The following is a 25,554-nucleotide window of genomic DNA, read 5'->3' on the forward strand; positions in this document are numbered from 1 at the left end:
TCTGGTCAACTTGTAATAACGATGAAGGGGAAAAGAAAAGAAAAAATTAGACGTGCAAACCCATCCTCTCCCGGCAAGGCACATTAGCGGAGATGCAGCAACTCGAGGATGTCATGACGCGCGAAGAACGACCGGTTCCATTTCCCGAAAAGATCTGTGACAGGGATGAGCTCAGGACACGATCAATGCGGGTAGACTCTTACACATGGGGATGCTCAACAGGCAGATCCCCACCTGAATACTACCAAGGACAACCATGGTATGCTTGATGCCTCCATGGGAGAACCATTCGTACGCATAGAACGTCAGGACAAAGCTAAACATGTTTTTGAAAACGAGCATGCAGGTGAATGCCTCGATGGCCATTTCACCTAGTCAAGTCAGCACTGTTCGTCCCAATTGATTTGTTCAATACTTACGATGGGCATCAACGATGTAGAGCGACGCGGCAACCGCGCCCATCACCATGCCGACAATCAAGAATGCAAAGAAGACATCGGGCAGCAACCAGCCATATCGCATCACATCGTTGGCAGTCCACCCGAATCCATAGAGCCCAATCCCACAGAAGATGAGCTGGAAGATCACCAGCAAAATCCGGAACTCGGGTTCATACTTGCCGTGGTTGAACCGAATCATCACTTTGTTCATAGAGTCGGAAAGCAACCCGGACAGAACCAGACCCACAATGGAGCCGATGAAGGCCCCCGTGTAGAGATACCCGGTCTTGTCTTCCTCGAACCACAGTGGTGGCCCGAGAAACACAATTGCCAGGACCACGCCGAAGAAGACTGCCCAGCCGATCACTACGCCTTGAGTGAGGCATGCCTGGTCGACTCCCGTCAGTGCCTCGATCTCGCCAGCCATTTGGACCCACTTACCCAAAGTATGCCCGGATGTAAGAACAGCGGGAATGGACGTAGGAGCAGTTTGAAGAAGCTCTCGTCGGTTTTCCGCCCATTAAACAGTCGGAGCGATTTCACAAACGAATCCTTCTCTGGAACCGGCACCGCTGTCTCAGCCGCCGCGTTCGAGCCAGGGCTCAATCCTTTCGTCTCATCGCTCGAAGCTCCACCGAACGATACATGAGACTCGCTTGATTCCCCCTGTCCACCACTGCGCTTGAAATCCGTGTTTAGATTCTCCGGTCGTCGGAACGCAGTCTCAGGCACAAAGAAGAACATCAGCGGCAGTGAAGCTCCAAGAAAGATAGCAACAAAGTAAAACGACCACTGCCACCCCATGGTCTTCGTGATCTTGCCCACCACCACGGGCGTCAGGAACGCAGCGCCGAACAGCGCAACGTTCGAAACTGCCATTCGTTTGCCTCGTTCCTGTCCCCGTCAGCCCTCATCCCTCGTCCCTCGTCTCCCATTCCCCCGACAACGGTATTCCCACTCACATGAACGAAATAAAGGTCTCCCACACAGGCATTAACCAACGCCTCGAACGGCGCTAGCGCAACACCTTGGAAGACACGCGCCCATAGTAGACTATTCTTGTTTTTCCCGCTCGCGCCGGCCCACACACAGCTCACAATCATGAGCACGTGGCCGAGGAGAAACAGATGCCGCTTGCCCCAGACCCGGGCAGTTGGCACGATCAATATTCCCGCGACTCCCACGCCGCAAAGATGATAGCCGGTCAGTAACGCCGCGGCGGTAAACGTGATCTCTTCATAGTCGGCGATGGTCACGGTGTTCGCGGCGAGGATGGAGCTGAGGGTTGTGCAGAGGACTGTGACGAAGGAGAGGATGGCGAGGATGAGGTCGCGGCGCCATAATGGCCAGTTCTAGATTATCTTTAGCTTTGCGCTGGAGTCTCTATTATTGTCGAAGCATACTAATGGATCGTTGGGATCATTGCTGGGTTGCGGTACGAGGATGATTGGCGTTGAGCCTGAAGTGTCGCATTTGAGGCCGATGGGGGATTGTTCGTTTGTCTCGTAGATGTCGCAGGTGCCTGAGTGGTGTGAGATGGGGATGTCTGGCTTGGAGGGGCTCTGTCTCTCTGTGTGTCTTACCTGGGACATGCACCAAATGCTTGTCTCCCAGAACTCCCAATCCCATGATCACAGGTCTTGGCGAAGGTGAAGTGGTGAGAGCTAAGCTTACGAGTGCTAGGAACCCATAAGCTAAGGCAAGAAGCAAGGAAACCAGCTACTGCAATGCACCCTAAGGTAAGAAGGGAAAGAAAAAAGATAGATCCCAAGACCAATAGGGGGAAATAAGCACTATGCGAGCTTTCACGTACTCGGGTTATAATCTACTTAAGGGCCGAATGGAAAAATTCATTGCTATTGGTGTGCGCTTAGAAGACGCTTTCTGGTGTATCCAAATCATTGGACAGGTCTATTTGGCCCCGATCTAGTATTCCACACCATCACAGCAAACCCCATCAACCCCCATCAAAACCGGGAATGAGGGGAAAAGCGACGGTCTGGGGGATCGGCGTTTTGGGCCGAGGCGTCACGTTCAAATGGATTGTCCAAGGGGAGCCAATGAGGCTGAAGAGGTCAGGGTTCACTCTCCACAGTGGAGATTGGGCCCTGACGAGGTGCAGCTGTACAGCTGTGTGCATTGGAGAAGTGGGTGTGCAGCTGGGTCCTGTACACTGCAGGAAGCAGGAAATTGGTCACACTGCAGTGAGACAATTAACGCCACGCTCTAATGCTAGAAGATGTACGGAGTAAGAGTAAGAGAATGTACAGTGTACGCGCTGCGTAAGACCTGTCAATTGGGTTCAGCCAGTCTAACCTTCTGGGAAGGTGGACGATCTCTCTCTCTCTCTCTTTCTCCTTTCAAAAGCGGGGGATCTGACTTGACTCTTGACTCTTGACTCTCAACTCTTGACCTTCTCCATCTTCATCTTTCCCATCATGAAGTTCAACGTCGTCTTTACCCTGTCAGCTCTGCTGGCTACTGCCTTCGCCCAAGGCCTGGGCGATCTACCTGACTGCTCCGTACGTGAGAACCCTCACAAAACATGTCTGTCATACTAACCCCAAGTAGAAAGACTGTGCCACCGGTGCCATCCCCAAAGAGTGTGGCATTGATTTCAAGTGCATCTGCGAAGCCAAGTCCTTCTTGAGCGATGTCTCGTGCTGTGTGGCCGACAAGTGTTCCAAGGAAGACCAGGAGAGTACGTTATGCGCAATTCCATATCCACATTCACCAGCTGACCTTCCGATAGCAACCCTCAAAGTCGCCAAGTCTCTCTGTGCCCGCGGTGGTGTGACTGATCTGCCCACTGCCGTCGTCTGCTCCACCGGCGCAAGCTCAAGCTCGACCTCGACCTCTTCCAGCTCTACCGAGACTGGAACCAAGACTGGCACTGACGCCTCGGCTGCCACCAAGACGGATTCGACTTCCACTGCTACCTCGACTGCTGATAGCGCAACCACTGATAGCGCTTCGTCCTCGGCCTCGGCGTCGTCGTCTGCTGCGGCGTCGTCTAGTACCGGTGCTGCGGGTATCACCCACAAGGACTCTTCGCTTGTAGCTGCTGCCGGAGCTGCTGCTGCCTTTGCTATGCTCATCTAGATGGCTGCCGCTGTTACGGCAACCCTCTGCACAATGAGACGGGGTGACAAGAGTCATTGATTATCGTTAGTGACAGAATTGAGCTATCGACATTCAATGTGACGAATGTGATGACATCGAAGAACTTTCAAAGTATGATATACCTGTATTCTATTCGCATTTCCACCATTGGCCAGCTACAAAACACAAGAAGGCACGAGAAATCGCATAATTTCGAAGAATGAGTGTCATATAGTTATACAAGCGTGAATATGAATATCGATCAAGCGCTCACATGTCACGAGTGTCCTCCAAGAGCTTAGTCAAGCGCTCCTGGCGCTCCTGTCGGAGAGTCGAGAAAGCCTATTCACCCAGTTAGCGTGGCACAAAGTTAACATCCAAGGATAGCACTTACCCAGAACCAGAACATCATCTCAAGGAAGGCAAAGGTGAAGACCACTCGGTTCTTCAACAGATCCAATCCACCAAGCGCCGCAGCACTGGTGTAGGTCGAGACTCCGTCGGCGCGCCCCTGGTAAATGAAGAAAGCAAGACCGGCGTAAACAGCGAACTTGCATCCCGCGACACCAATCCAAACACTCCAGTACACGGTCAGAGACTTGGTGATGTATTCCGGTAGGTTCTGGAGAACCTGGAGGTCCTCAGCGGGGAGGTTACCGTTTCGCAGGGGTCGGATGTAGGGTAGGGCTTCGTCCAAAGCTTCATGGAAGGGGATGTTGGATAGCAGGACGAGGTCGATAAGAGATTCAACGAAGAGCAAGACGGCGCAGAACGTGAAGGGGGATTTCTGGGGTGTCGATAGGGATGGGAAGTCCTGTATCGCGTTAGAAATCAAACTTGAAGATGGGAAATGGGATTCGAGCGCGTACGATCTTCAATGCTTCGCCCATCATGAACACCATGTCGGAGTCGACGATCATCTCCGGGTTCTTGATTAGGTAGCCGGCGATCACGAGGACGAGCACGGCGTGCGCCTGAATAAGGGTCTTCGATGAGACGAGAACCATCTTGTAATAGTATATGAAGTGGAATTGTTGACAGGGTGACAAGTTGGCCAAGTGGAAAGGTCGGAAATATTAAAAAAAGGTTGGTCCGAGTGTTACGTTGTCTCTCATGTGGGGAAGAGCTTCAAGGTTCCCCCCACCACAATTCAGTCGCATCCAGAACATCGCTATTCTACAGAGCTTTGGGCCTCTACAATGGCCACCGAGGCATCGTTCACGATAGAGCGTCATGTCAAATACTACCTCCGCTGCCTAAAGACCTTCCTCCCTTCCGCATACACCTCCAATGACTCCAATCGAATGCTCCTGGCCTACCTGACGCTCTCCGGTCTCGACGTTCTGGGGGTCCTCAATATCAAAACTACACGGGAAGAGCGCGCAGGATACATCAACTGGCTATATCACTGTCAAGTTCCGACGGGCGGCTTCCGCGGTTTCCCAGGAACCGACTTCGGGCCTGGCAGGCGGAACAAGGATAACGAAGCTTGGGACCCTGCGAATGTCCCTGCGACGTTCTTCGCGCTGGTCAATCTGCTGATACTTGGTGATGACTTGTCGCGTGTCAGACGGAAGGAATGTCTGGAGTGGCTCCCCACTGTTCAGCGAGAAGATGGGAGCTTCGGAGAGCTTGTTGGACCCGATGGGAGCTTGGGCGGTGCTGGGGATCTGAGATACTGCTGCTGTGCGGCGGGTATCCGGTATATCCTGCGTGGTAACGGTAGCGAGCTTGAAGGCGTTCCTGATATCGATGTTGAGGGGTTGGTTTCTTTTATTGAGGCTTGTCAGGTGGGTGGGATGTCTTGTTATTGAAATGTTGATCTTGGCTACTAACATGAGCAGACTTATGATGGCGGTATGGCAGAGTCTCCATTCTGTGAATCGCATAGTATGTGCCTTCCTCCCCCTTACTGAACCTTCTAACGGCCGATAGGTGGACATACTTATTGCGCTATTGGTGCTTTGGACTTCCTTCGGCGGTCCTCGCCAGACTCAGTTACCGTGCCACTTCTGTCAGCCGGCTCGCGGCAATTCGAGGCGCTGACTACATGGCTCGCTTCAAGACAGACAGCTGAGATTGAAGAACCTGAGGATGAAGAGGATGAACAGCCCCAGAACTTTGACGGCAATATGGCTGAAAGAGTTCACGGACTGCCCAATATCGCGCGTCTCGAGGCGGACGAAATAACATGTGCTGGGTTTAATGGCCGGTGCAATAAATATGCAGACACTTGCTATTCGTTCTGGAACGGGGCGACGCTGGTCGTAAGTGATACCCTGTCGTTTTTTTCGGTGTGCTACTAACATCCCTTGAGATGCTGAACCAGTACGGCGTGGTCGATGAGACTCGCAATCGACGATACCTACTGGAGAAGACGCAACACCTCGTGGGTGGATTTGGGAAAGGACCGGGAGACCCTCCAGGTACGATGCAACATGCTAAATTGACGCAGTTTTGATGTGTCGCTAACCTATATAGATCTCCTCCATTCATACTTCGGGATGGTGTCCTTGGCTTTCCAGGGCGAGCCGGGGCTGAACGCTGTCGATCCCACGATGGGTACTACTGAACGAACAGTGCAACATCTTAAGTCGCTGCCTTGGCAGTGAAGTACAATATATAACATGCACATATGATGACGGTGGTTTCAGCCATTCCTCTCATTGGCCGTTGCTCTTGAACATCAGCCAATAGGTGCAGTCGATTAAATTAGTCGGGCGCGGTACATGTACTGTACATGTCCGCAAAGTAAGGGATCTTCGAGACAGGCAGAATCCAAAGCACAGCAAAGCAAAGACTTGAAGAGTGGCATGAGGTGAGGATACGACGATCTTCCTTGATTCATACAAAGATCAGCGAGAAGAGAGAGAGGAGGAAAAAAAAAGTGGCAAGTATCCAGGGGCTCGGGCAATATAAATGAAAAGGACTTAACCTAACAGTAGTCTAGCCGTGTAGTACACTAAAAGATACATTGAAGTACGAAGTACTCCAAATAGTCAAAATTGGAAGTAAAAATAGAAGAAAAGGAGAGCCGTTTCTCCACACGGTCCACGTTCCCGTTGACGTCTGGGAAACTTGGAAACTTTGTATGCGACTTCATTTCTTCCTTCATCACTGCTTCCCCTGCCTACCCTATTCTCCTACTACATACACTCCGTCAATTCCGCCCCTTCGCATTACTCGTTGAATGGCACCCATTCCAACCCACGCCCACCCCTACCCTTGACGCGCAGAGGTCTCCGCGAATCCTGGTGACCGATCACACATGCCGCCCCGAACGAGAGCGGGGGTTCAAAGCCAGAAGCAAAAGGAGAAGGTGAGGAATAGCCCGGAAGCTCGAAACCTGGAGATAAATAGTGGGCTAACTCAACCCCGGCAGCTTGCGAGCTCCTACAATGAACTTCTCGAGTACGTCCCTGTCCAGACCCAGCCATGCCCTGGCACTGACATGTCCTCCGCAGAGAATTTTCCTCCAAGGATCTCCGGAGCGTAGGCAACTACACGCTTGGGAGACTCATTGGAAAAGGCTCCTTTGGCAAGGTCTACCTCGCGTCGCACAAACTCACTAATGGCTCCAAGGTAAGGTGCGCAATCACAATGGGTCCGACAGCGCTGATACTCAACAGGTCGTGCTCAAATCGTCTAGCAAGGAGGATACAAATCTCGTGCGCGAAATTCACCACCATCGTCAATTCCTTCACCCCCATATCGCGCGCCTGTACGAAGTGGTCGTGACCGAGAGTTTGGTCTGGCTGGCACTGGAGTATTGTCCTGGTAGGTGTGCAGCCGATGCGAGGGTGACGAATTCCACTAACGTTATGTTTTTCTGTGTTTTTTTAGGCGACGAACTCTACAATTACCTCCTCCGCCACGGCCCGCTACCGGTTGAGAAAGTGAAACGAATATTTACACAATTGGTGGGAGCAGTCGCATATGTCCACAGTAAGTCGTGTGTGCATCGCGACTTGAAGTTGGAGAACATCCTGCTGGACAAGCAGGAGAACGTCAAGCTCTGCGACTTTGGCTTCACGCGCGAATATGAAGGGAAGGCTAGTTACCTTCAGACCTTTTGTGGGACGATATGCTATAGCGCACCGGAAATGCTTAAAGGGGAGAAATATGCCGGTGAAAAAGTGGATGTGTGGAGTCTGGGCATCATTCTCTATGCGCTGTTGGCCGGTGAGCTACCATACGACGATGACGATGACCAGGTCACCAAACGGCGCATCTTGTTGGAGGAGCCGACGTTCAATGACAAATTTACGGAGGACGCCAAGGCATTGATCAATCTGCTACTGTCTAAGCGGCCGTTGATTCGACCAAGTTTGGATGAAATTCTGGCGCACCCTTTCCTCTCGGAACATGCTCCTGAACAACTGGCAATTTTGAAAATCCCACGACCCTCGCCATTCACTACGCCGTTGGAAAAGACTACACTTCAGCGGATGAAGAGTGCCGGAGTGAATATCGACGAGGTGATTGAGAATGTGTTGGCTCAACGATGCGACCCGCTAGCTGGCTGGTGGGCCCTGTTAATTGAGAAGGAGCAGCGAAAGGAACAAAAGAGGGAACGCAAGCGCCGAGAACGTGAAGTTGAGGCGAAAAATCTCCGCCGGTTGAGTGCGGCGAGCAGTCGTTTGGAAAAGCGGTCGTCCGCCTTGATGGAGGTGGAGGAGGAAGGTCAGAGCTCAGAACTACAGAACCGTGGGAGACGGGACAGAAGAAGCTTACCTTCGCAATTGGCAGTCCCGGAACTTCCTGCGCTTCCCGAGCCCCTGCCAGTGTTCCCAGTCGAGTCGACTACACCCCCGTTGCCGCTCGACAAGGACTCTATACGATCCCACGGCTCGTCGCGACGGCGTCCAATTCCTCCGCCAAAAGACAGGCGGCGATCACGCCCTAGCATGCTGCACGTGAGTGCGTCACAGCCAGAGTTGACACAGCACAATAGTATCTTCCGACGTCGCACGAGTCGTCGCCACAATTATCCGATCCTCAGCCAGTTAGCGTCGCTCAAGCACTGGTTTGTCGAGTCAGCGAAGAGAGCACGTTCTCCCCATGCCAAGTCTACGGGCTCGCGCAAGTTCCTGTCGGAGAAGTTGAGCCCGGCAAAGAGCCAGGATAACGGAAAGAAGTCTTCAACTTCTGCGTCACCAGCTAGCGATATGGCTGGGGAGGATGTTCAGACACCGACTCAGACCAATCGATTCTCGACCGCAAGTAGCCTTGCGCCAAGCAGCGCTTCATACCGCCAGAACCGCCATTCCTACCCTCGGCAACCGCGGGCACTGAACACCAGCCACACGAGTCATCGGAATTCACTTTCGCCGTCGCCCATCACTCCACGCGGGTCTTACCGGCGCTCGTCAGCCGGACTACGAGGTCGCAAATCCACCTCGTCATCAGTCTCCTCGATTCGCAGCATTCACCACACTCGCGCTCATTCCAAAGCATCCTCGATCTCTTCCAACAGTGTAGATACTATCTCAACCCCCACTGCGCGAGTCTCCAGGTCGCCTCACTCCTCTATCAAGGTCCTGCCAACCACCCCGGGCTCTTCTGCCCGGTTCCCCAGCAATATACGCTTGGTCAGAGGGCCAGGCGGAACCCCTCGCGAGATAGTCGATCGCGCCGGTCAGATGCCTTCGTCATTTAACGAAGCAGCACCAGCACCATTGCTTTACTCGCCTTCCTCGAGCCTGGTCTTTGCGCGTCGCAAAAAATCCGCCTTCAAGGGACCCATGCTACACACAAGTAATCTAATGGTGTCGGGTGGCATGGTCAACTCCCCAATCCCAGGCCAATCGGTGAACCCCAGTGATTCCGATGTGTCCAGCGGACGACCTGCTGCACGCAAGAGCCAGATCATTGAGGAAGAGGAAGACGACGATGGCATCGAGGAGGAACTCGATGAAGTCGACGAGTTCGACGAACCCGGTACCCCGGGCACACCCGGCGACATGGTAATTTCAGACGACAAAGACGAGACCCCCAAGGTCTCAGTCGAGTTGGACTCCCCGGCAAAACACCCTTCGCTCCCGTCCCCAACCTCGAAACCAGTCCCCTTCGACCTCCCCGCTCGTCTTCTTTGCGCTCTCCAGATAAGTCTGGTTGATACCCCCAGCTTCGCTTTCGCATTAGATTTGCTTTGTCTCCACGATCCCCCACATTAGACGATAGAACTCTTATACCCCACTACACAGCGTTTGCCTTGCGTTCTATTTTCTTTTCCCTCCTATTTTCCTCCTTTCTTCATTTCTTCATATTCTCTGTGCTCATAAGCCATTGCTCCGTGGAGCCTTTTGCCATCTATCCTGTCAATCTTTCCTTTTCATGATTCGCGCATATATATGCCTTTTGCCCTACGCACACATCCCCTATATCACTGTTCAGTTATTACATTCGCGGCACAATACTTGCATAATGAAATTGCACAAATAATAGTTCATATTTGAGATACCCAGCTCAATGCAGATCTGTTTTATATCATTCCACTAACTACGATTGTTCGATACAATACATTTCCAAGTCCGGCCTTTTTACATCGTCTACAACTGCGAAGTTCCATCTACGGTGGTCTATTTTAATTCAAATTGGGGGCCTGGAATTCAGAGGTTAGGGGATGACGGAGCATTTTGACACATACACTTGGCCGAGGTGGCTTTTTAGGGCTTACTTGCTGTCACATTTACGGGGTACTGGATGGGCATACCATACGTTTGGGGAGGAGTCAACCTTCAACCTTCAACCTTGGAACTGTATGATAGAAAGCGACGTTCATCTTATCATTATTACTAAGGATCCCGTATGATCCAAACAAGCACATCAAAAATAACACCATTGCCCTAACAAAAGCAAAGTTCAAAGTTCATGTCTTCACTCAATATGAGCGCTCGATACCTTCTTACTCTCATCGGCTTCACCCATAGCCTCTTCGTCCTTCGAGCCAGCATCAATGCCCACTGTACTTTCACCAACTTTATCCATTGTAATGGTGTAAGCCGGAACAAAGTTCACAGCGACAGCATAAGTCCAAGCAACGACCATGAACTATAAACATATTAGTCACATCCACCAAAAAAGTCAGGCAAAAATACATACCATCGTAGGCACAATAAACGCAAAGCCAGTATTGTTCCGCATGTCAGCAACATGGCCCAGAATCGGCGGCACAACAGCACCACCACAGACACCACCAACAATAAAGCCCGAGCCACGCTTATAATGACGTCCCAGGCCACGGATACCCAGCGCCATGATCGTAGGGAAACAAACCGATTCAAAGAACAACACCAGGAATAACATCGCAATGCCGCTCTGCTTCGTCTGCGTCACTGACGCAGCAAGGAACGCCACCGTACAGGACAGATATACTAGGAATACCCAGCGAGCCTTGACATACTTCATGACTCCCGCGCCTAGGAACCGTCCCACGGCAAAAGCACCCTGTGCTCCAGCCAGGTACTTTGCACCCGTGGCACTGCTTGTACCAGGCCATGTCTCTGTGGCGTAGTTGATAAAGTAACCGGCAATAGCCACTGCATCGATTAGCTTCATATTCCATTGACTCGAGCAGGAATAGGACAAGAAAGTACCTTGGGCACCGGTGTACGTGAACTGCGCCAGCGTCGCATGGAACAGCTTATATTGTTTCCAAAATGGCTTATCCTGCTCGTTAACGTGGGTCTGCGCAACCTGGAACGCCATATCTTCATCTGTTACCTCGGGGATATTCGAAATGAAGAATACGCCCGCGAGACAGAAGACGAAGATGCCGATGGCGAGATATACCCACTGCACACTTTGCAGAGCCGAGACATCGTCCGCTGTCTCGGTGAAGAAAGCATATGATCCAAGCACAGGCCCGACAACAGTCCCGATGGCATTGAATGCTTGCGCGAAGTTGATTCGGATTTCGGAATATCGAGGCGGTCCACAGACTGGGTTTCGTCAGCTGGGACGCAAGTCCTGGGGCCAGGTATCATCGAATCATACCTGTTAGATAAGGATTCGCTGCTGTCTCAAGGGAACCTAGTCCGGAGCCGATGACGAAGGTCGCGCCGCAGAAGCCACCAAAAGAGCGATTCAAACCTGCGGGCCACATGCACAGAGCTCCAATGCCATAGAGCACAAGACCGAAGATGAAGACGGTTTTGTAGCCATAGTGGCGCAGGATCCAATTTGCGTAGCCTAGGGAGGCGAGTGGGTATGCGCTATTCGCGTCAGAATGACATTCCTCAGGAATGAGTATCAGCAAGAAGAAAAGTTACCCGAAATACGCAGCTTGGAGACCGGATGAGCGGGCTCGGTCGATGTGCAATGTATTCTGAAAGTGTTTATTCAGAGTATCCAAAAGTCCATAGGCAAAGCCCTGATGAAATTAGCTGGGAATGAACGGGATCTGCAAGCTCTGACCAGCCGAGCACATACCCACAAGAAGAACAAGATAGTCACCAACGTCAAGGGCCATAGACTCTGTCGCAGAGTCAGGGTAGCGGCAGAGGTCGTCTTACGATTATCGACTCTCAAGCCAGACCGGCTTTTGAAAAACTGCTTGAGACCCATGTTTTGCAGCTTGGCAGGGAAAAGAGGAGAAGGGCAGGTTTATAGACTATAAGAGCCAAAACAAGGTGACATCGCACTGCTCTCCGCAACTCCACACTTTGCCCCAGTCCGGGGAAAGCCAGCGGGTGATCCCTGGGGAAGGCAAAGGGAGGTCCAATCAGATCGAATCAGATACATTAAGATTTACGTAGGTCCAATGAGATCCAATGAGACGGCTGGCGGAGTTGCTCCGAACTTTGTTTGTTTCGACTTTTCGAGACGGGCTCTAGTGGCGTCAGGGTTGCATGGCTATTTCAGCCTATTTGCGAATTTCAGACGGGATCTCATTCCGGCCTCTTTTCGGGTATCTTTATGGTCTGGGAATGTTTGTTTCATCTTGGCGTCTATCAGGGATCGAAATTCTCTAGCAAGGCTAATGTGAAGTTGGTATCTGCCTATGCATGATCTTCGATATGTGATCTTGTATGCCTCACTATGTATAGGGCGACTCGGCCCTTCTAGCATGCCGCAGCAGCCGAGAATGTTGTCAACCATGGACCTCGGTCTGTCTACAGGTAGCTTCCTGTGGCTGGGAATCATTGAAGCCCTGGAGATCACCAGACCATCAGTCGACCAGACTTTCCATTTCAAGACGAGCGAGGGGGTATACCAAGGTTGGAAACTACATCAGAACACTGAACCAGATGGGCAAGTCTCCGAGAGGCGGGGATGCTTTGCGGGAAAAAGATAAGAAATGAAAAAGAAAAGCATGTTCTCAGCGTGACTGAACCAATCGCATAGAACTTCATTCATCTACATGATGGCATGTCTTGTAGGCCACTCACATCATGACCTCAGACAGTCTATCTATTGACATCTCCCCAATGACAGGGACATATTTAAGCTTTTGCTTCTCTCTAAGCCCGCTTGGGTTTGCCGGCAGAGCCGTTCAGGGCCGGGTTAACAGCCTTAGTGTTGTAGAGACGGCGCTCAGCGAACTTGAGCACCTCGTCGATCAGACTGGGGAGATTAGTATGGGTTGCATAAGGAGGTGAAGATTAAAGACTTACATTACAGGTGCACTGATCACCAGCACGGCCTGCCACTCGTTCCAGTCCAAAGGCAGGATGGAGAACAAGCTCTGCAGGAAGGGAATGTAGAGGATGGCGAAGTGGAGGGCCATGGAGAGGGTGATCGCGTAGATGAGCATGGGATTGTTGCCCAGGAAGAAAGTCAGGAGGGACTCGCTGGAGGACAGGGCGTTCATCGCGTTCAGCATCTCAATCACTACGAGAATGGAGAGAGAGACGGTGGAGGCGGACTTGGCCATATCATTGCTGAACATCTCACATCCAATCTCGGGGAACTGAGAGGAGCACTTGTGGAAGTTGGCCTAAAATAACGGTTAGTCGGACTCATGGATAAAGTAAAATACAGGAACTTACCAGTTGCGAGAAAGAGATGTGGGGACCAGCGGAGTTGTAGACGAACCACCAGACGTAACCGAAGACGGTAGCACCGCCGACGTAAACACCAATGACCATGTAACGGAACAGCAACCAGCCACCGACGAGAGCCTCGTCACGAAGGCGAGGAGGGCGCTTCATAACATCATGGTCGGGAGGGTTGAAGGAGAGAGCAGTGGCGGGCAAACCGTCAGTGACAAGGTTGACCCACAGGAGCTGCACGGGAACCAGCGCCTCGGGCATGCCAAGAGCAGCAGTCAGGAAGATAGACACGACCTCACCAATGTTGGAAGAGATCAGGTAGCGAATGAACTGTTGAGTGTTGCTGTAGATGGAACGGCCTTCCTCAATAGCAACGGTGATGGTAGCAAAGTTGTCGTCAGCCAGAACCATGTCAGCGGCCATCTTGGCCACATCAGTTCCAGTACCCATAGCAACACCAATGTCGGACTTCTTGAGGGCGGGGGCATCGTTGACACCGTCACCGGTCATGGCAACGACGTGGTTCAGGGATTGAAGGAGATCAACCAGCTTGGACTTGTGACTAGGCTCAGTACGGGAGAACAGGGAAGCAGTCTGGACGGCCTTCAGCTTCTCGCCTTCACTAAGGTTGTCGAATTCGCGACCAGTGTAGCTCTTGCCAGTAAGATCCTCGTTGGGGCCGAAAACACCAATGGAGCGACAGATAGATTCAGCGGTGGCGGGGTTGTCACCAGTGATGACAATCACACGGATTCCGGCAGCGTGGCACTTCTGAATGGAAGCGGCAACCTCGACACGAGGGGGGTCCAACATTCCAACCAGACCAATGAGAGTCATGTTCTGCTCAAGCTTGGCGTAGTCCTCGGTGGTGGACGCGTTCTTGAGAAGGGGGTTACCAGAGACGTCGTTGACACTTGCGATGGCCATAACGCGGAGACCACGGTTACCGAATTCGAGAACCTCCTCGGAGAGTTGTTTGAGGTGGTTCTTGGTGACAGGAACGCGAGATCCATCGGAGCCTTGAATGACGTGAGAGCAACGATCGAAGATACTTTCGGGGGCACCCTTAACAAGCAGCTTCTGTTCCTTGCCCTCGCCGACAAGGACGGACATACTCTTGCGGTCACGGGAGAATTCATAGGTAGCCTTCAGGGGGAGGCGGGACTCGTAATGAGCGCTAGCGGCGTGCAATCTTTCGGAGGCAGGGAGGCGAGCCAGTTTCTGGTTGAACGCAGTGTCGTTGGTTCCAATCTTCTCAACCAAAGCACGCAGAGCGCCCTCGGTGGGCTCACCGATGCTGGAGAAAGCTCCGGTCTTGGGGTCGTGGGAAAGAGTAGCAGCGTTGCAAAGGGCAGTGACCTCGGCGAGCTGTCCAATGGTAGAAGAGGAAACAGCCAAGTTCTCAAGGACCTTTCCATTTTGGGAGAGCTTGCCCTGGGGGGTGAACGTGGTGCCTTCGACATCGATTTCCTCGAAACCGTTGCCGGAGTTGGACAGGTAGACAATCTTCTCCACACTCATCTGGTTGGTGGTCAAAGTTCCAGTCTTGTCAGAGCAGATCACACTGCAGCTACCAAGAGTTTCGACGGAGGGGAGAGACCGAACAACGGCGTTCTTCTGGGCCATCTTGCGGGTACCGAGGGCCAAGCAGGTGGTGATGACGACAGCCAGACCTTCGGGAATAGCAGCGACTCCCAGGGAGACGGCAATCTTCAGGTAGTAGATAGCACCCTTAGTCCAGCCACCAAACGAGGGGTCGTTGAAGTTCTGGTAGTTGATAACCCACACCAGGACACAGATGACGGTGATAACCTTGGCGAGCATGTCACCGAAATCGTTGATCTTCTTCTTCAGGGGGGTGGGCTCGGAGATCTGGGCAGTGATACTCTCGTGGATGTCACCAATAGCAGTCGAGCTACCGGTCAGCACAACAAGAGCGGTGGCATGGCCGTTTACAACAGTGGTTCCGGAGAAGAGCATGTTGACCTGGTCCTGCTTGACGGCCCTGTCATCCTTGATGGCCGCGGTCTCCTTTCCAACGCTCTCACTCTCACCGGTCAGGATAGCCTGGTCGACGCGGAAGCTGTTGCTTTGGATGGCGAGCAGTCGGCAGTCGGCAGGGACACGGTCACCCACCGCAATCTGGATCACATCTCCGGGGACCAAATCCTCAGCCTTGACCTTGGAAGCCTTTCCATCGCGAACGACCTTGGCCTCGTTGGCCGAATATTCCTGGAGGGCCGAGATAGCCTTCTCCGCACTGCTTTCCTGGGTCACTCCGACCACGGCGTTGAGAATGAGGATGGTAAGAATCTGTGAGAAGAGCGCGCAGTGGTCAGCACAGTGCGCAAATCGTAGACAGTGGTCAAACTTACAACAACGGGGTCCACAAATGCAGTCCAATCGTCACCCTCTTCGAAGAGTGCGAGGACAAACGACAGAGCGGCCGAACCAAGTAGGATCAGAACCAATTGGTCCTTGAACTGTTCCAAAATGAGCTCCCACATGGGAGTCGGGGCTTCCTCAGCAAGGGCTAGACCGCATATGTTAGCGCTGGTTCCGTCACCATTCTGCGGCGCACTCACCGTTGGGGCCATGCTGTTGTCTGGACTTCAGAACCGCGCTCTGAGACAGACCAGAGTGCTCAGAGACGTTGAAATGACCCAGAGCCTCCGCTGGGGAGCGGAGATAGGCGTTCTCCATGATCCAAAGAGGCCCTTAACGGCAGAAGTGCTCAATTGCAGGTGCCGCAAAGATAGTAAACAAATCGGGAAATGCGGGTTTAGATTGAATACATAAGTCACCTCCGGTATAACCCAGAGTGAAGATATTTGTCGAAAGATAAAACCTAGAGGGGTAATATAAAAAAGGAAAAGGAAAAAGGAAAAAGGAAACCAAGATGGGAGACCGAAGACTGGGGAAGTTCGCTCCAAAGCGGGCACAACGTGTTCTCAATGATTCCAAAGATTCTGAGTAAGCAGGGACGGGGGCACCTGGGGGGCCACAGGGCTGAAGCGGCTGCCGATTCTCCGCTTCTTTGCGCTGCATGCCCTTTGCTTTTGCTTTTTAAAAGTATTCTCTTTGCCCTCTACTGGAAGCTTTTGACTTGCTTTTCCTGTTCCTTTGGAGACTGGATTTGATCCTTTCTTTTCTCTGACATAGCTTCGACTGTACCTGACGGAGTTTCTACTATAGGGCTGTATCCTCATGGCCAATCCTCAATCTGCCGAGACTTCCAAGGTTGAGATGACTTATGGGGCCTCGCTAGGCTGCATCTTTTTTACCTATCAGAGCTCTCTGGTGGGTATCTTTATGTCTTGGCGACTGGCTCAGACACCGTAGCCCGAAATGAGCGATCTTCTAAATCCACCCGGTTCACTTTCAACACAGTGTCTATCCCTCGGGTTACAACCCCTAGTACGGCCAGTCAAGCAGGTGTTCGGTTTGACGTGCGTCGCATTACCCGTCCACAAGTCTTTCGATGGCCTTGGGGGTAAGAATTGGATATCCTCGAGTCACCGTGGGAAGTACAGTAGAGTCTCCATAAGCACGCTAATATCGCCCTGCCTGTAGGGCTGACGCTAAGACTCGTGCCCATTGCATGGTTATGATCTCACCGGCCCACGGTTGACCTGGCAGGTGCAATAGTACCAGATTGTGTACTTGTAACATCATCGGAGAATCTACCACTCAACCACATGGCACAGGGCATTTTGCATTTTGCATCCGATCGGCACTTAAACCTCCTTGCTCCGGGTCTTCTACGGCGTGGTGTTTGTATCATGATTACTCCGTAGCCAAGGTTGACGACCAAAGTCTTGGCTTGAGGCTTTGAGTACGATGCATATCAATTGCAATGCAACCAATCATTGTCCATATGTGCATAAGTGATCAATCGGATTATTGTGTTGTCCAAATGTTCCAACTTACGGTGACGATGCGGGCTCTGATTTAGGGTAACTTGGCGAAGATCATTTTTCCCATAAAGCCCAAGGTTCGATCTGATTCTTCGGGGCTCTATCTGAGATCTATGTACTCATAAGGATGCATGACCAAGAGGCCATGACTACCTGTTTTGCTTATGTGTAGTATATCCCCGCTCTGAGGATAATTGCATTGCAACACATGTCATCTGGTTGATTTTCTCGTTCATTCCTTCTCAATTTCTTTTTGTATGACTAATGTTTGCCTAAATGTCTTCTTTTGTTCCCTTTCGGGACTCCCGGCCTTGCTTGGTTCGTTTGGAATCAGGAAAACAACACTGATGTTCACCGGCTGGCATCTGTGCTATTTGGGAATTTCCAAGGTCTGTTTGTGCACTATAACTCATGGCAGGCTTCTGCTTCACATATTGGAGATTTATTGGAAGTTTATTGCAATAGTCCACCTGGACAAGAATGGACCCGATATATGGAAAACTCCAAGGTTGAGAGCCACGCTTTGTACGGAGTACCCAGTGGTCTTAATCTCTACGAAACAGGGCACCTGACTTGATGCGGCTGATCAGCTACATCATCTGTGCTCCGTACAGGTACCCGTTGTCTGGAAGGTTCCAAACGCTCACGTCCATATCACCAGTGTTTGTTCCCTGCGCAGGAATGTATAGGAAGACATGTCCACGGGTCAGTACATCTAAACTGATTTCATGTTTACTCAAGACTGGATATACCGACACGAGTGTTTCAGCTCGGTCACCGTACCGGCCGAAGGTTCTGGTACGTGTACCTCAAGTTGTACACAGCCTAGTTCCAACAGAGTCTTTGGGCTTCAATACACACGTCAGGTGTTTGCTTTGATATCCAGCAAAGACCACACAGCTAGTATGGAGAATCTAACAGTCGATGGTAATAGTTTCTGTTTAATTTACCTTACCCCGCCAAATAAATTACCACGTAGGGGGATCAGCCGTAAGGGTAATACTGGGCCGCAGTGAAGTACCACAGTACTTACACAGAGCGGGACCACAGTAGGGGGCAGCCAGGTATTGGGTACATGACAGCAACGTATTATTGTTATGATCCAAATCCCCCCAAATCGTCCCTTCACCTCTGGACCATCTCTCTCTTCCCCCCACTTGGTCTTCCATCTTCTTTTCCTGCACCCTTTTCTATCTCCATCTTCAACCCAGCTAATACCACCCATTCCGATTCAAATTCACCATGGGTTCTGAGGTACGTCGCTTTCCCCCTCTCTCTGCGTGGTCACCGCCCATCGCAATCCCACATTCCCCCATCTGAGGTTGCCCATCTGGAAATTCGATAAGATCTGGACTAACCATTGTATTCACATTGTAGCGTGAGAAGTATGACTATCGCCTCCATTCTGGACTCCCCTCCACTCGAATATCGCTAACCCCTCACCAGCAAGACGTTCCTCGCTCGGCTTTGCGAGCAGGCCGAGCGCTACGATGGTAAGTCACTCCGCGATAATATGGTCGGGGCGCGTTCGCTGACGTGTCATTTCTCGTTGGACAGAGATGGTCACTTTCATGAAGGTTAGTCGCAATCTTGTGCCAGTTGGGCCGCTAAAGGATCCATGCTAATCGCCGAATAGGAAGTCGCCAACGTATGACACCGTCATTACCCGATAACCGGGTTCCCTCTTTGCATAAGGCCATGATTGACACAAGTTTAGATTGGTGGCGAGCTCACTGTCGACGAGCGTAACCTTCTGTCCGTTGCCTACAAGAACGTCGTTGGCACCCGTCGTGCCTCCTGGCGCATCATCTCCTCCATCGAGCAGAAGGAGGAGTCCAAGGGTACCGATGAGCACGTTGGTATTATCCGCGATTACCGCCAGAAGATCGAGACCGAACTGGAGAAGGTCTGCCAGGATGTCCTCGACGTCCTCGACGACGCTCTCATCCCCAAGGCCGAGACTGGAGAGTCCAAGGTCTTCTACTACAAGATGTGCGTTCAATATCAATACCTGGAAATAGGGACCTTGGAGGCTTGGTAACAGTACTGACGCCCACATTAGGAAGGGTGACTACCACCGTTACCTTGCCGAGTTCGCTTCTGGCCCCAAGCGCAAGGGTGCCGCCACTGCTGCCCACGAGGCCTACAAGGTAATATTGCCCTTGTGCTACAACAATAAAGTCAGTCATTAACAGTATGACAGAGCGCCACAGATGTCGCCCAGACCGAACTTACCCCCACCCACCCCATCCGCCTGGGTCTCGCCCTGAACTTCTCCGTCTTCTACTACGAGATCCTCAACTCCCCCGACCGTGCGTGCCACCTCGCCAAGCAGGCCTTCGATGATGCTATTGCCGAGCTTGACTCTCTCTCCGAGGAGAGCTACCGCGACAGCACTCTGATCATGCAGCTCCTGCGCGACAACCTTACTCTCTGGACCTCATCCGAGGGCACCGAGGGCGAGGGTGCCAAGGAGGACAAGCCTGAGGAGGAAGCCCAGGCCCCTGCTGCCGAGGCCGCCGCTGCTCCCGCCGAGGAGAAGCCCGAGGAGGCCAAGCCCGTCGAAGCTGACTCTTAAAAGGGTAACGACGAGCCGTCAGCTGATTGGTAAGGGTGGGCGTTCGCATTTATGGACGTGGTCATGCAACTCGCTTCTTTGTTTTCACCGCAGCGCTGGGTTTGTCCGGCAGATATCTTGCACGTCTTCGGGACCGTGTGGGTCGGCCGGCGGAGTTTGATATTCGGTTGACGCGAGCAGAAAAAGGGCTGAGTGGAAAGTTCTCTCTCTTTTATCGTCTCTATTCCCACTGCAGCACGGTTTCAATGTGTTTATTTTCCATTCGAGGTGCTCCCTGTATTGGGTTACTGCGTAGCCAATGATTCCCATTTTAACAGTATCCTACTCTGCCTCCCAAGTAACTGTTATCGAGTATTTCTCCGAGCTATAGGATGACAAATTACCCATGCTGCTCAACCAATCTCCCAAAGCTCACACGGAGAATTCTCTGCAAACCACCGTGATTGATTCGTCGAACAGCAGACCCGAATAACACATCAACTGTCCATCCAACAAATGATGCCCAAATACTCCGCATTCCCCTCCCCCTTCCAGAGAACTCACTGAGTCATGTTCACCCAACAAGCCAATCGCAAGCGCCACAGAGAGCCTACGAACAAGCAAAGAACTGACAGCTGAAGCTGGCATCGCATTGCATGCAGGAGACATGCAACATCAAAGCGAAGACCAAAATCGCCCCAGACTGACGAATAGCGACTTGGCCCTGTGAGTCAAACATGAGCCAGACATGAGTCCTCCCCATTGATCGGGGACCCATAATTAACCCCGTGGACCTGTGGAGGCAGTCTCGATGGCATGCATCTTTATCACCATTAAGGACTGCACTACTGTACCCCCGACACGAGGTGAACAAACATGCAAATCCTGCAATCCCATACAACGTGTCAAATGAATATTGTCCGGGATCTGCCAGGGTCCACGGGACAAAGTCTTCCTCGTTCGAAATAGGATGTATCGATCTTCCCATCGGATTCCGACTCGTTCAGCGCTTGCCTCACTTAGATTTCGGAAGCGGCGATATGAGACAACGGGGAATAGTCACAGCCACCATGTACACTTCGCCTGCTCTGGTAACCATACAGCACCACTGCCGCGCGTCAAGCTGCTGGGTCTTTGGTTTTGAGACTGATGCATGGGACCGAGGGTTCGAGGATCCATTCACTTGAACCACGGGCCTGATAGGGGTCTTTTTGTTTGCTCTTGGCAACCCCTGGTTCCGATTCCGATTCCGATATGTCTGATTGAAGAAGGAGTCTTTGCATCAGAGACAATCTTTGGGTCCACGGAAGACGGGGCTGAAGTGTGCAGACACGAGATCATTGCAACTATTGATACTTGAGTCTTGACAGTCTCATATTTTGACTCCTGGCACACGGCAGATTCGAGCCGTGCGGTTGGAATCCTTGCCCATGGAACTCTATTTTTGGCCCCTTGATGCCAACGCTATAGCACATGATCAAGGGAGCAAATCCTGAATTATGAGGTTTCTTTAGATGAACTGTATACGAGTGTATGCAGAGCTACATTACCCTGCTATGTCTGAAGCCTAGCGTGAATTTTGGCAGAGATCGAGTGGCTCGAATTCGATGATTGTTTAGCGAGCATGTCGACTTGCCAATGCGATCCCTGCAATATACCAAGTCCACGCCATCGGGTTCTGGGGCCTTGCTCCGAACACGATGTTCGATATATGGACCCTGGGGCCCCGGGGGAATATGGGAATTCGGGGCCTTGTAAGCTTTGAATGGAATATAAATTTAGGATGAAATCTTCGGACCCGTCGAAAGCACCCGGGCATCTGTATCCCAGGGGCTCTGCCTATCTATTGAAAGTCAACAACGAAAGTCACACACCTGTGCAATCAATATAATCAACCTTTGGGGGAAATCAAGACATCCCAGGCACAAATGGCACTGCTCTTCGAACCAAACAGTCTTTACGTCCTCCTCCTAGATCCGGACAGCGCCTGTCTTTTTGAATGGCAATTATTTCTCGCCTCAACGACGATTACAGGTCGGCTGTTCCATATAACCAATGACTCTGGCCCGGTAGCTTGGGAATACAAGACCGAGGTGGTCAACATGTCAACGTGTGAGAGGGTTGTTATTGCGCTGCAGGTTGGGATCATCGGGCCTGTGATGCACGCTGCGTTGGCTGCTAGACTCAGACTCGTTCCACTCACGATTTATTCTGTTCGATGCCGGGAGAGTCTTTGCTGCCGTGTATGGGTTCAGGAGGCACTGTTTGCACTGGATGATGAAGGGTACCTGAATATTACAAAGACGGCGAAGGAGATCGAGCAGGAGGGCAGGCAGCTTGCAATACTCAACAAAAGTCGAGGGACCAGGTCTGTTGTCAGGAGTTCAGGTTTCGTTGGATGATGATCTTGCAGTGTCGGCAGAAGCGTTGGCAAATTATAATCTAATAGTAATGTGTGAAGATGTGTAATTGGATTGGATTGTTTGTCTATGGGGAGATTTGAGTTCAGCTCAAGGGCAGGGTTGGATGGGATGGGATATACATGGGAAAGCTAAAGGGAAAAGAGCAACATTTGAGCCCACAAAGCCCGATGTATGAGAAAAAGAAAAGATGAAGACCTTCCTGTATGCGTATATTCAAACCAAAAAGCAGGGGAGGGTAACGTAACAGGTCATGGAAAGTCATCCGAAGTCGTTCTGGAGTCACATTCACATAAAGTCATCATCACCGAGACCATCATCATCGTACTGGCTGGTATCAGGCTGGGCGTCACGGCTAGCGTTCAAGGAGATCTTAGTCTTAGCCGCCTTGGACTTCTTGTTGCCCTTGTCAGAAGCACGCTCCTCGCGCATCTTCTCGTTGCTAGCAGTGGTGAGGGCACTGGCGATCTTCTTGATCTCGGCACTGGGCAGCTCCTTCACAAGCTTGCGGGTGAAGTCCTGGGCCCAGAGAGAGTATTGGGCCTTCTTGGTGTGAGGGGTCAGCAACGGCACCAGAATCTCGGTGAGGCGGTTGAACTGGTCCTTGGTGGTGGGCTTGAAGAGGGGCATGGCGGAGAGGTCGACGGAGTTTGTGGGGTCCTTGGAATCGGTGACGACAACGGCCTTGGGGGCACCCTTGTTGCGCTTGACATCGACACTGCCGAAGAGATCCTCGGCGTGAGCAAGGTCGGCTTCCTGCTCGGTCTTGCGCAGGCGGGCGCGGCGATCGGCCTCGTCTTCGCTGTCGGACTCGCCGAAGTCCTCCTTCTCGAGACGGTGCTTCTCGCGGTTTTCTTCTATACGCTGGGCCTTGGTCTTCTTGTTGGCAAGGGCCTTGGCCTTAGCAGCGGCTTCGGCATCGGCGGCCTTCTTGGCCTTCTCGCGCTCGACTTCGGAGTCCTCGGCGGCATCCCACGATTCCAGGACCTGTGGGTTGGGAGTAATGAGTGGTGGCTCAGATAGAAGGTTGGAGGGCTCTTACATCTTCCTCTTCTTCTTCGTCGTCGAAGCGGCGGCGGGGTGCGCTGACAGGGGGGAGGAACATCCTCCTCCTCATCGTCTGTATGGAATAGAAATGTTAGCACATGAAATTTACTGGCTACGCGTTTAGAGCGTATGCACAAAGGATCCGAACATACCCCACTTGGAAGGCGGCATTTTGAGTATTTTGTAGTATTGAAGGTCTAGAAGTAGAAATGAGGAAAAAGCGAAGCGCTATACGCAAGACCAAAGGCTAACACAATCGAACCCAGCACGATGAGGGGCGAGGGCAAATTTTATGTGGGACTCTATTGTCTCCAAGTGGGATGGGGCACGTGATCTCGGGCAACACAATGCCCGATGAGCGTGATCTTTGTCTACTCTACCAGGTTTCAAGGACTTCGACCTTATACTTGATTCACTTCTACTTGATTATTCCTGTGGAAATTTGTTTCATTGAAAAAGATCCTATTAAATTCATAATCGTCATGGGCGATGGCTTCATGGGTCATCAAACCATCAGTTTTGGGCGAACCCTGTGGCTCGAGCTATACTGCTGGTTGCATTTAAAGGTTAACAGCAGTGCGGAACTTCTCGCCAGCGTAGATGGCGTTGGCACCGAGCTCCTCCTCGATACGGAGGATCTGGTTGAGCTTGGCAAGACGCTCGGAACGGGCAGGGGCACCGGTCTTGATCTGACCGGCACGGAGACCGACAGCGATGTCAGCAATGGTGACGTCCTCGGTCTCACCGGAGCGGTGGGAGACCATGACACCCCAGTTGTCGGCGTAGGAGTCCTTGGCGGCCTGGATAGACTCGGTCAGGGAACCGATCTGGTTGACCTTCAGCAGAAGGGAGTTGCAAGACTTGAGCTCGATGGCCTTCTTGATGCGGAGGGGGTTGGTGACAGTCAAGTCATCACCGACAATCTGGAAGTCGGAGGTCTTGTAGAAGTAAGACCAGGCCTCCCAGTCGTCCTCAGCGAAGGGGTCCTCGATGGAGACGATGGGGTACTTGGCAGCAAGGGACTTGTAGAGGTCGGCAAGCTGCTCGTAGGTGAGCCACTTGGTGGGGTCGGACTCGGGGTTCTTGAAGTCGAGGTCGTACTTCTTCTCCTCGACCTTGTAGAACTCGCTGGAGGCAACGTCCATGGCGATCTTGATCTGGCCTGTGTAGCCAGCCTGCTCGATGGCCTCGGTGATGAGGTCAAGGGCCTCCTCGGCGGTCTGAATATCGGGAGCGACACCACCCTCGTCACCGACGTTACCAGCGGACTGGCCGTACTTCTTCTTGGCGAGAGACTTGAGCTTCTGGTAGACCTCAGCACCCTGGCGGAGAGCCTCGGAGAAGGAAGGAGCAGTGCTGTTGTTCGTTAGACCATCGTCACAGACGTAAAAAGGTATTGTCCAGACTTACTCGGGAACGATCATGAACTCCTGGAAGGCCAGACGGCCACCGGCGTGGGATCCACCGTTCAGGACGTTCTGGAAGGGGACGGGGAGGACGTAGGGCTTCTTGGTGCCGGCAAGGTCGGAGATGTGAGCGTAGAGGGGAACACCCTTCTCAGCGGCACCGGCCTTGGCAATGGCAAGGGAGACACCGAGGATGGCGTTGGCACCGAGCTTGCCCTTGTTGGCGGTTCCGTCAAGCTTGTTCAGGAACTCGTCAACCTTGGCCTGCTCCTTGACGTCGATGTTCTCCTTGATGATGGCGGGAGCAATGACCTCGTTGACGTTCTTGACGGCGTTGAGGACACCTGTGGAAGATGAATGAGTATAGGTTCTCGAGCTTGGAGCTAGCTGGGAGTTGGTTTCACGTACCCTTACCACCCCACTTGGTCTTGTCACCATCGCGGAGCTCGACAGCCTCGTGCTGGCCTGGAGTCAATATTAGCCAATGGATTTCTCATGATATCGAGAAGGTCAGGATTCGGGACAACGTACCAGTGGAGGCACCGGAGGGGACAATGGCGCGGTGGAGGCCGGTCTCGGTGACGACGTCAACCTCAACGGTGGGGTTACCGCGGGAGTCGTAGACGGAGCGAGCGTGGATCTTGGAGATAGGCATGATTGAATAGGCTGG

At 52.2% G+C, this 25,554-nt stretch overlaps 10 protein-coding genes across 10 annotated transcripts; 4 read left to right on the forward strand and 6 right to left on the reverse strand.

Moving 5' to 3' along the window:
* Window positions 1–83: 83 nt before the first annotated feature.
* On the reverse strand, window positions 84–2,069 carry N7506_001004 (putative MFS transporter; the record flags this gene model as incomplete). The annotated part of the gene is made up of 7 exons (XM_056950300.1): window positions 84–154; window positions 204–371; window positions 420–828; window positions 882–1,334; window positions 1,403–1,792; window positions 1,844–1,962; window positions 2,024–2,069. The coding sequence occupies 7 exons, from the start codon at window positions 2,067–2,069 to the stop codon at window positions 84–86; spliced, it is 1,656 nt and encodes a 551-aa protein (XP_056816215.1).
* An 809-nt stretch (window positions 2,070–2,878) lies between these two features.
* Window positions 2,879–3,542, forward strand: N7506_001005 (CFEM domain-containing protein; the record flags this gene model as incomplete). Its single annotated transcript, XM_056950301.1, has 3 exons — window positions 2,879–2,962; window positions 3,012–3,141; window positions 3,193–3,542. The coding sequence occupies 3 exons, from the start codon at window positions 2,879–2,881 to the stop codon at window positions 3,540–3,542; spliced, it is 564 nt and encodes a 187-aa protein (XP_056816216.1).
* A 270-nt stretch (window positions 3,543–3,812) lies between these two features.
* N7506_001006 (uncharacterized protein) lies at window positions 3,813–4,549 on the reverse strand (the record flags this gene model as incomplete). The annotated part of the gene is made up of 3 exons (XM_056950302.1): window positions 3,813–3,884; window positions 3,937–4,356; window positions 4,412–4,549. The coding sequence occupies 3 exons, from the start codon at window positions 4,547–4,549 to the stop codon at window positions 3,813–3,815; spliced, it is 630 nt and encodes a 209-aa protein (XP_056816217.1).
* Window positions 4,550–4,741: 192 nt separating this feature from the next.
* Window positions 4,742–6,154, forward strand: cdc43 (protein geranylgeranyltransferase type I subunit CDC43; the record flags this gene model as incomplete). Its single annotated transcript, XM_056950303.1, has 5 exons — window positions 4,742–5,332; window positions 5,387–5,432; window positions 5,478–5,809; window positions 5,860–5,968; window positions 6,024–6,154. The coding sequence occupies 5 exons, from the start codon at window positions 4,742–4,744 to the stop codon at window positions 6,152–6,154; spliced, it is 1,209 nt and encodes a 402-aa protein (XP_056816218.1).
* Window positions 6,155–6,810: 656 nt separating this feature from the next.
* N7506_001008 (non-specific serine/threonine protein kinase) lies at window positions 6,811–9,718 on the forward strand (the record flags this gene model as incomplete). Its single annotated transcript, XM_056950304.1, has 5 exons — window positions 6,811–6,861; window positions 6,925–6,953; window positions 7,007–7,124; window positions 7,172–7,319; window positions 7,386–9,718. The coding sequence occupies 5 exons, from the start codon at window positions 6,811–6,813 to the stop codon at window positions 9,716–9,718; spliced, it is 2,679 nt and encodes an 892-aa protein (XP_056816219.1).
* A 703-nt stretch (window positions 9,719–10,421) lies between these two features.
* On the reverse strand, window positions 10,422–12,110 carry N7506_001009 (putative l-fucose permease; the record flags this gene model as incomplete). The annotated part of the gene is made up of 6 exons (XM_056950305.1): window positions 10,422–10,595; window positions 10,647–11,083; window positions 11,141–11,485; window positions 11,541–11,758; window positions 11,816–11,916; window positions 11,976–12,110. The coding sequence occupies 6 exons, from the start codon at window positions 12,108–12,110 to the stop codon at window positions 10,422–10,424; spliced, it is 1,410 nt and encodes a 469-aa protein (XP_056816220.1).
* An 896-nt stretch (window positions 12,111–13,006) lies between these two features.
* Window positions 13,007–16,240, reverse strand: N7506_001010 (calcium-transporting ATPase; the record flags this gene model as incomplete). The annotated part of the gene is made up of 5 exons (XM_056950306.1): window positions 13,007–13,109; window positions 13,160–13,482; window positions 13,535–15,850; window positions 15,913–16,070; window positions 16,123–16,240. 5 exons carry the CDS (start codon window positions 16,238–16,240, stop codon window positions 13,007–13,009), a joined length of 3,018 nt encoding a protein of 1,005 aa, XP_056816221.1.
* Window positions 16,241–18,696: 2,456 nt separating this feature from the next.
* Window positions 18,697–20,032, forward strand: N7506_001011 (14-3-3 adaptor artA-like protein; the record flags this gene model as incomplete). The annotated part of the gene is made up of 8 exons (XM_056950307.1): window positions 18,697–18,708; window positions 18,832–18,839; window positions 18,901–18,947; window positions 19,012–19,031; window positions 19,091–19,102; window positions 19,172–19,446; window positions 19,517–19,604; window positions 19,658–20,032. 8 exons carry the CDS (start codon window positions 18,697–18,699, stop codon window positions 20,030–20,032), a joined length of 837 nt encoding a protein of 278 aa, XP_056816222.1.
* Window positions 20,033–22,719: 2,687 nt separating this feature from the next.
* Window positions 22,720–23,649, reverse strand: N7506_001012 (eukaryotic translation initiation factor 3 subunit J; the record flags this gene model as incomplete). The annotated part of the gene is made up of 3 exons (XM_056950308.1): window positions 22,720–23,418; window positions 23,474–23,551; window positions 23,614–23,649. 3 exons carry the CDS (start codon window positions 23,647–23,649, stop codon window positions 22,720–22,722), a joined length of 813 nt encoding a protein of 270 aa, XP_056816223.1.
* A 389-nt stretch (window positions 23,650–24,038) lies between these two features.
* aspf22 (enolase acuN) lies at window positions 24,039–25,539 on the reverse strand (the record flags this gene model as incomplete). The annotated part of the gene is made up of 4 exons (XM_056950309.1): window positions 24,039–24,834; window positions 24,889–25,228; window positions 25,293–25,349; window positions 25,416–25,539. 4 exons carry the CDS (start codon window positions 25,537–25,539, stop codon window positions 24,039–24,041), a joined length of 1,317 nt encoding a protein of 438 aa, XP_056816224.1.
* Between the last annotated feature and the right edge of the window lie 15 nt (window positions 25,540–25,554).

The sequence above is a fragment of the Penicillium brevicompactum genome, assembly GCF_028827555.1.
Source record: "Penicillium brevicompactum strain IBT 35665 chromosome Unknown utg000001l_segment0_segment0, whole genome shotgun sequence".
Classification (NCBI taxonomy): Eukaryota; Fungi; Ascomycota; class Eurotiomycetes; order Eurotiales; family Aspergillaceae; genus Penicillium; species Penicillium brevicompactum.